We start from the raw sequence: 9,389 nt of genomic DNA on the forward strand, positions 1-9,389 counted from the left end.
GGAGTAAACCAGTGGATGGAAGATCAATCTCTCTGTGTCTCTTTCTTTTTCTTGCCTTCTTTTTCTCTGTAACTCTGCCTTTCAAATAAATAAATAGATTGTTGTGTTAAAAAAAAAAGAAAATTCATCTTACAATGCCTATCTTTCTGTATCTTTGTAGAACTAAATCTTATGGGCACCTGTGACTTTCTTCCTTTGGACAAGTTAGTTTTAAGATCCATGGACTTGACGTTCAGATCCAAGTTACACGCTTCCTTTGAAGGTACAGTGGGTTCCTTGTGCACTGCTTAATATATTAACAAACTCAGGAGCCAGGACTCCCTCTTGTGCAGCTTAGGCACAGAGGCGTGTAGCTGAGCAATGCGGTTGAGCATGGACAGACACAGCAGCCTGGATCCACTCAGGAAACTCGTAATCCAGGCTCTGGAAGCACACCTGGCCTGGAGACTGCTTCGTGTGACAAGGGCACTGAGTGGCTGTGTGAAGCCCTGGGACTCAGTCCCGAGTCCTGAGTGTGCACCTCCAGCCTACGCTAAGCTACCCGACTGCACCCCTGTCCTCATCTCACGGGGCTGTTTTCCTTTCCCAGAGGGATGCAAGGATAGAGTCTGTGGAGAGAGTGAGACGATCCCATCCAGAGACTCCACAGGGGTGTACAGTACGTTGTGAACAGATATTTGACAACTTAATTATATCCCCATAGGTCACCAGGAGGTCTAATATGCCTTAGACACAGGACAAGTAGTTAAACACCAAAATAACACAGAGAGATTTTCGATGATAGCTGAGCCATATTTGTTTTCAAATTACTGTGTTGCTATTTAAGAATGTATTTTGTGGGGCCAGCACTGTGGTGTAGTGGGTAAAGCTGCTGCCTGCCGTGCCAGCATCCCATATGGACGCCGGTTCAAGTCACGGCTGCTCCATTTCTGATCCAACTCTCTGCTATGGCCTGGGAAAGCAGAAGATGGCCCAAGTTCGTGGACCCCCACACCTGTGTGGGAGGCCTGGAGGAAGCTCCTGGCTCCTGGCTTTGGATCGGCACAGCTCTGGCTGTTACAGCCAACTGGGGTGTGAACCAACGAATGGAAGACTTCTCTCTCTGTCTCTGACTCTCCTTCTCTCTCTATGTAACTCTGGCTTTCAAATAAATAAAATATATCTTTAAAAATAAAAGAATTTATTTTCTTTCTTATTTTAAGATGCATTTTATTTATTTGAAAGGCAGAGCTACAGAGAGAGAGAGAGAGTTCCAAACTGAACCCAATTCTGATGGGCACTAGTAAAACAATTAATTGATGATAAACTCATTGAGTAAACTTGCAAAGAAAGTGAAAGCTAAATAGTGAGTTTATTACCCTCTACTGGTGTTTGACTAGTAACCAACAGAATTTAATTTCCATTTGAAATGTTAAAATTATAACTATTTTCCTAGAAGAGTCACAGCACTAAACCCATGTATGCATCCAATGCAGCAATTACCCAATGCAGGTGAAATTTTCTAGGTACATTCATGGATAAAAACCAGTGGAATTACAAGGACCCCAGAAGAGCAATCATAAGGAAGAAAATGGCATTTTGAGAGAATTTAATAGTTCATAGAGTCTATTGAACAAAAAAACACGAGTAAGACAGATGAAATTTGTGTCTGGAGTTGATGTAAATACTGCGTGCTGGATTAACTTACAAAAAATGTTTAAAACATGGCCAAATGTTTTCAGTGTGGAAAAGTTGTTCTCCGCTAAATGGACGGGTTTGTTTTTGATCAGTTTTGCCCAGGCCACGTCCACTAAGTCTTCCCCTGTGGCAATAAAACCTACTTCCCTTTATCAGGTCCAGTGAGCAGCTGGTGAGTCCATAGTCATCCTCCTTTAAAATTTATATGTTGTGGCCAGTGCTGCGGCTCACTAGGGTAATCCTCCGCCTTGCGGCGCCGGCACACCGGGTTCTAGTCCCAGTCGGGGCGCTGGATTCTGTCCTGGTTGCCCCTCTTCCGGGCCAGCTCTCTGCTATGGCCCGGGAGTGCAGTGGAGGATGGCCCAAGTCCCTGGGCCCTGCACCCACATGGGAGACCAGGAGAAGCACCTGGCTCCTGGCTTCGGATCAGTGCGGTATGCCGGCCGCAGTGCACCAGCCACGGCGGCCATTGGAGGGTGAACCAATGGCAAAAGGAAGACCTTTCTCTCTGCCTCTCTCTCTCACTGTCCACTCTGCCTGTCATAAAAAGAAAAATTTCTATGTTGCTTACTTTCTTTTTCTCCTTAAATTTTATAGACATCACTGATATGGACCAGCTGAGAAGTTATTCACAAATTTCTTCAGTGTCTTCTGGACAGAGTGTAGAAGAGACCTGACGTGGCTAACCGGGTGTGCTGTGCACCTGCACTGTGTTAAGAAGCTATGAGAATTAGCTGCTAAGTCTGAACAAGTTCAAAACAGGGCAGAACCTGCTGTCGACTCCTTTGGGACCTCAGAATCCCGTTAGATGTGAGGGGATCCACTACTCCGGAAATGATTGCTTGCCATTCCTTCATGTTAAGGATAGGACAGGAAGAAAAGGAGGGAATGGGGACAATGACAAGAGGATGGTATGAAAATTTTGTAAAGGAGCCATAGACAATGGACCATGAAAGTGAAATGTGGGTAGAAGGAAGAAAAATATACATTGTGTGCCAAGTTATATAAAAAGGAAAAGAAATGTAAGGTGTTTTTCTGAAGAGATACGAAGAGAGGGGCCATATTGGTATGGATTTTGGTTCACAATTTGAGTATAAGATATTCATTATAGGTGCTGGCACTGTGGTAAAGCAGGTAAAGCCACTGCCTGCAGGGCTGGCGTCCCATATGGGCACCGGTTCTAGTCTCGGCTGCTCCAGCTCTGACCCAGCTCTCAGCTATGGCCTGGGAAAGCAGTGGAGATGGCCCAAGTCCTTGGGCCCCTGCACCCATGTTGGGGATCCAGAAGAAGCTCCTGGCTCCTGGCTCCTGGCTCCTGGCTCCTGGTTCCTGGCTTCGGATCAGCACAGCTCTGGCCATTGAAGTCAACTAGGGAGTGAACCAGCAGGTGGAAGAACTCTCTCTCTGCCTCTGCATCTCTGTAAGACTGCCTTTCAAATAAATAAATATACCTTTTAAAAAGGATATTCATTATAAATAAATTAACTTATAGAATGAATGGGATTTCATAGATGTCAATGAGAGTTGAGATGTCTGTTTGGAATGTGGTGATCAAATAGCATGACATTTTCATGATCAGTAGTTCTGGAACATGTGTGGATCTGTGCCCACCATATTCTGAAAGACCGCTCTGGATGCCCTACTCCCAGAGGATTGAAGTCCTGCTAATCACAACCCAAAACAATTAAAATCCCGAATGTTTAAATCCTAAAACATCACAGTTCTCACAGAGGAAGAACATGGGAGAGGAGCTCTTTTTTTTTTTTTTTACTTTTATTTAATGAATATAAATTTCCAAATTACAGCTTATGAATTACAATGGCTTCCCCCCCATAACTTCCCTCCCACCTGCAACCCTCCCTTCTCCTGCCCCCTCTCCCCTTCCATTCACATCAACATTCGTTTTCGATTATCTTTATCTTTATATACAGAAGATCAATTTAGCATATATTAAGTAAAGCTTTCAACAGTTTGCACCCACACAGAAACACAAAGTGAAAAATACTGTTTCAGTACTAGTTATAGCATTAAATCACAATGTACAACACATTAAGGACAGAGATCCTACATGAGGAGTAAGTGCACAGTGACTCCTGTTGTTGACTTAACAAATTGGCACTCTTGTTTATGGCATCAGTAATCACCCTAGGCTCTTGTCGTGAGTTGCCAAGGCTATGGAAGACTTTTGAGTTGCCAACTCTGATCATATTTAGACAAGGTCATAGTCAAAGTGGAAGTACTCTCCTCCCTTCAGAGAAAGGTACCTCCTTCTTTGATGGCCTGTTCTTTCCACTGGGATCTCACTCGCAGAGATCTTTCATTTAGGTCATTTCATTTTTATTTTTATTTATTTTTTTTGCCAGAGTGTCTTGGCTTTCCATGCCTAAAATACTCTCATGGGCTCTTCAGCCAGATTCAAATGCCTTAAGGGCTGATTCTGAGGCCAGAGTGCTGTTTAGGACTTCTGCCATTCTATGAGTCTGCTGTGTATCTCGCTTCCCATGTTGGATCGTTCTCTCCCTTTTTTATTCTATCAGTTAGTATTTGCAGACACTAGTCTTGTTTATGTGATCCCTTTGACTCTTAGTCCTATCATTATGATCAACTGTGAACAGAAATTGATCACTTGGACTAGTGAGATGGCATTGGTACATGCCACCTGGATGGGATTGAATTGGAATCCCCTGGCACATTTCCAACTCTACCATTTGGGGCAAGTCCGATTGAGCATGTCCCAAATTATACATCTCCTCCCTCTCTTATTCCCACTCTTACATTTAAGAGGGATCACTTTTCAGTTAAGTTTCAACACTTAAGAATAATTGTGTATTAATTACAGAGTTCAACCAATAGTATTAAGTAGAACAAAAAAATACTAAAAGGGATAAAGTATTAAGTTGTTCATCAACAGTCAGGACAAGGGCTGATCAAGTCACTGTTTGTCATAGTGTCCATTTCACTTCAACAGGTTTCCTTTTTGGTGCTCGGTTAGTTGTCACCGATCAGGGAGAACATATGATATTTGTCCCTTTGGGACTGGCTTATTTCACTCCGCATGATGTTTTCCAGATTCCTCCATTTTGTTGCAAATGACCAGATTTCATTGTTTTTTACTGCTGTATAGTATTCTATAGAGTACATATCCCATAATTTCTTTATCCAGTCTACTGTTGATGTGCATGTGGGTGGATTCCAGGTCTTAGCTATTGTGAATTGAGCTGCAATAAACATTCAGGTGCAGACAGCTTTTTTGTTTGCCAATTTAATTTCCTTTGGGTAAATTCCAAGGAGTGGGATGGCTGGGTTGTATGGTAGGGTTATATTCAGGTTTCTGAGCAATCTCCAGACTGACTTCCATAGTGGCAGAGGAAGAAGATGGGAGAGGAGCTCTTTATAAGAGGGTAGAAAAGCTGACTTCTGAGGAAGGGAATAGCATGCACTCAGGACAGTTGCCAGATTATTCAATCATACCCCACTTCTGGCCCTCCTCATGGTGCTAAGCTTGCCGTCAAACACACCTGTCAGAGAACAGGAAGAATTTGACCAGATCAGTGACCTTCCGTGCCCAAGGCACTGCTGACAGGAGGGCCCTCCACTGCGAACTGTTCTCAGCTAGGGATCTGATTGTTGAAGAACGTGGACTTCTCATGTTTGCCTCTAAATCTAACAGAAAAAATAGCACCTGCTGCAATTCAGCCAACAGGTGCTACTTTCCCAGCTGTCCCCGCTGGTTTTTGTTTGCCTGTTTGCATATATATAAGTCGTGCCCCTTCTCAATCTGAAACCCTAGAGCTTACTGCCCAATTCTGTATTAATGACTGCAAAAATGAAGGGCACTTTATAAATGCTATTTGATGATTTGGTAGACTTTGCTGAATAAAATGGACATCAATCAAATCCCAAACCATACAGACTAGGAATTAGAACAATCAAGACTTTTAATATTGAATTTCAAGATATGGCCATTAAATTTGTTTTCGTCTTCATCCCCATGCATTTGGTGGAAAATCCAGAGGAGTGAATTGGCCACGATATACAGCAAGGACAAAGACTACAGCTTTAAGAAAGTGTCAGGGCCAACGCTGTGGTGCAGTGGGTTAACCCGCCACCTAGGTTCAAGACCTAAGTCCCAAGGATACTGCTTCCGATCCAGCTCCCTGCTAATGTGTCTGAGAATTCATGAGATGCAAGTGCTTAAGCCCTTGTCATCCACATGGGAGACCAGGCTGGAGTTCCACACTTCCGGTTTCCTCCAGGACCAGCCCCGGCTGTTGCAGCCGATTAAGGAGTGAACCAACAGGTGCAAAATCTGTTTCTCTTTGTCTCTCCCTCTCTCTCTGTCTCTCTGCCTTTCAAATAAACAACAACAAAAAAGTGTCACTCATCTGCATCACCCTTCCTTCCAAATAATGAAATCCCAGGGGCTGAGAGTGAATGAAAGACACATTTGTTCAAAGAAGCCAGCAAAGTTACTGAATGACTCAAAAAACATCTACGTATGAAGTAATTGTCATATGAAGACACTCATGAAACAGTATCGCTGTTCTGTCATCAGCATTGTTTCCCCCAAATGCATGGTCTCCATAGGAGCTTGTGTGGTGGATTTCTGTGCCTGCAAAATGACACAGGCACATGCCACAGAAGACAGGAAACTCCAGCTCAGGTACATGTATCAGATCACAGGAGAATTTACAACACAGCAGAGCCACATAGAAAAAAAAAAACCTGGTGTTAAATTGGAAATAGCATAGAAAATTAATTAATTTTAAAAAAATATTATGTAGGATCTCTGTCTTTAATGTGCTGTACACTGTTATTTAATGCTATAACTAGTACTCCAACAGTATTTTTTTCACTTTGTGTTGCTATATGGGGGCAAACTGTTGAAATCTTTACCTAATATATACTAAACTGATCTTCTGTATATAAAGAGAATTGAAAATGAAAAAAAAAAAGGGGGCTCCGCGCGCGCCCAATGGTGCCCGCGGCCCCGCGCTTGGCCACGCCCTGCCCCGCGGAGGCGGCCCGCCCGTTACCCGCCCCGCCCCGCGCCCCGCTGGGCCGCCTGCTGGACGCGGGTTCTGGCGCTGGACCGAGGCCGCCGTCTGCCCTGCTCCGAGCGCCGCCGCGGCACCATGGCCTCCTCTGAGGTGGCGCGGCATCAGCACTTTCAGTCTCACATGGCAGCGAAAACAGCTTGCATGCCCTCCCAAGGATCTGATGAGGAGCAGAGAAAAAGAGAAAATGTTCGTTCCTTGACTATGTCTGGCCATGTTGGTTTTGAGAGTTTGCCTGATCAGCTGGTCAATAGATCCATTCAGCAAGGCTTCTGTTTTAATATTCTGTGCGTGGGGGAGACTGGAATTGGAAAACCAACACTGATTGACACATTGTTTAATACTAATTTTGAAGACTGTGAATCCTCCCATTTTTACCCACATGTTAAACTTAAGGCTCAGACGTATGAACTCCAGGAAAGTAATGTTCGATTGAAATTGACCATTGTGAATACGGTGGGATTCGGTGACCAAATAAATAAAGAAGAGAGCTACCAACCAATAGTTGACTACATAGATGCTCAATTTGAAGCCTATCTCCAAGAAGAACTGAAAAGTAAGCGCTCTCTCCAACTACCATGACTCGCGCATCCATGTGTGCCTCTACTTCATCTCTCCCACGGGCCACTCACTAAAGACACTTGACCTCTTAACCATGAAGAACCTAGACAGCAAGGTGAACATTATACCAGTGATTGCCAAAGCAGATGCAATTTCTAAAACTGAATTGCAGAAGTTTAAGATCAAGCTCATGAGTGAACTGGTCAGCAGTGGCGTCCAGATATACCAGTTCCCAACAGATGACGACACCATCGCCAAAGTCAACACTGCAATGAACGGACATTTGCCTTTTGCTGTCGTAGGAAGTATGGACGAGGTAAAAGTCGGCAATAAGATGGTCAAAGCTCGCCAGTACCCCTGGGGCATTGTGCAAGTGGAAAACGAGAACCACTGCGACTTTGTCAAGCTGCGGGAAATGCTCATCTGTACAAACATGGAGGACCTGCGGGAGCAGACGCACAGCCGGCACTACGAGCTGTACCGGCGCTGCAAGCTGGAGGAGATGGGCTTTACCGATGTCGGCCCCGAGAACAAGCCCGTCAGTCTTCAGGAGACCTATGAAGCCAAAAGACACGAGTTGCATGGTGAGCGCCAGAGGAAGGAAGAGGAGATGAAGCAGATGTTTGCGCAGCGAGTGAAGGAGAAAGAGGCCATACTGAAAGAGGCTGAGAAGGAGCTGCAGGCCAAATTCGAGCACCTTAAAAGAGTTCACCAAGAGGAGAGAATGAAGCTGGAAGAGAAGAGAAGGTTTCTGGAAGAGGAAATAATCGCTTTCTCAAAGAGGAAAGCCACCTCCGAGATTTACCAGAACCAGTCCTTTGTGGCGTCGGGTGGCAACCTGAAGAAAGACAAGGACCGAAAGAACTCCAATTTTATGTAACACAGAAGTTGCAGAGCACAGAAGATCTTCACAAGCCTAAGTCATTAAAAGTTACCAGCATGCTTCGATGTTCTTGCTGTTTTTATTTGCTGTGTCATTCTCTTGCTGGCAGATGGCCACCGTTATCTGACGTTTATGGAAAAGTGCCTTCGGGGTAAGGTCGATATATAAGGAGGTCAAAAGAAAAGCCGCAGTGGAGGATTCCTGACACTGTCACCATTGTTAGAAATTTCTGGGTTGCTTTTTGTAGTGGATCTAGATCTCTTCTGCTGCTGCCAGCTTCCTGTCACTCTGCAGTGCAGTACACCAAAGAGCAGTCTCAGTGCCGTTAAAACAGAACTCATTCACGCTGTGGATGTCCAGTTATGTTATAGTGCAAGATGAGCTGGGTTTTGTGTATATACTAGATGAAAAATTCTGAGAATATATTTCAGAATGTACTATAGAGCTAAAATTCTAACCTCAATAGTTTTATAGGACTTTTTGAATTTTTGATACAGTTACCCAGTTGTTACTGTCCTGAGCTTCTTGTCAGATGGTATGAGGTGGTGACCATGAGCGCTGTAGGATGCCTGACTGTGCATCAGTGTATTGACACAGTATGCTTGAACGTGGAAACACTGCCTTGCCTAGCCCTGTCACCTGGTGGCAAAGTGCCTTTGAGCGTGAGTGCGTCACACACTCTTTCATTAGGATGTGTTGTGTGCCTGTTAAACATGGTCTTCCGGGAGAAGAATAATAAGGTCAAATTATCTTATTAAAATAACTTTTTTAAGAAAATAGCTATAAACATCCGAATATTAAAGATATAAAAATTTAGATGTTATATCTCAAGGATATTTGCCTTCATTGCCTTTGTAGAATTCTCAGAATGTTTGAATGGTTACTAACTTTTTTGAACAGTCATATACGTATATAGATTTTCATTTTTTTGTACTTGAATATTCTAAGTGAAACATCTCTTGACAAATAAAATATATCTACGCACTTACTAAAATGTGTTAAAATTTAACTTTTCCTTTTGTGAACTGTCATCTTCAGTATTTTACCGACCTTGCTTCATTTAACTATATGTTTAGATTATGTTAAGCGTGCAGAGGTATTTTACCAATATTTGCAGAAAAAGATTTTGCTTAGTTTATGTGAGATTCTGCGCAGTGCTTCTTTTTTTGTTTTCATGAAGTTGTAAAAATTGTAAATAAAGACTTGCATTT

At 43.5% G+C, this 9,389-nt stretch overlaps 1 protein-coding gene across 1 annotated transcript; it reads left to right on the forward strand.

The window, feature by feature from the left end:
• Nucleotides 1-6,750: 6,750 nt before the first annotated feature.
• On the forward strand, nucleotides 6,751-9,130 carry LOC133749648 (septin-10-like). The gene is given in 2 exon segments (XM_062178920.1): nucleotides 6,751-7,297; nucleotides 7,299-9,130. Coding segments are annotated over 2 exon segments (1,362 nt in total). The 5' UTR covers nucleotides 6,751-6,812; the 3' UTR covers nucleotides 8,176-9,130.
• Nucleotides 9,131-9,389: the final 259 nt, after the last annotated feature.

Source organism: Lepus europaeus, chromosome 20 (genome assembly GCF_033115175.1).
Source record: "Lepus europaeus isolate LE1 chromosome 20, mLepTim1.pri, whole genome shotgun sequence".
NCBI classification, from domain to species: Eukaryota; Metazoa; Chordata; class Mammalia; order Lagomorpha; family Leporidae; genus Lepus; species Lepus europaeus.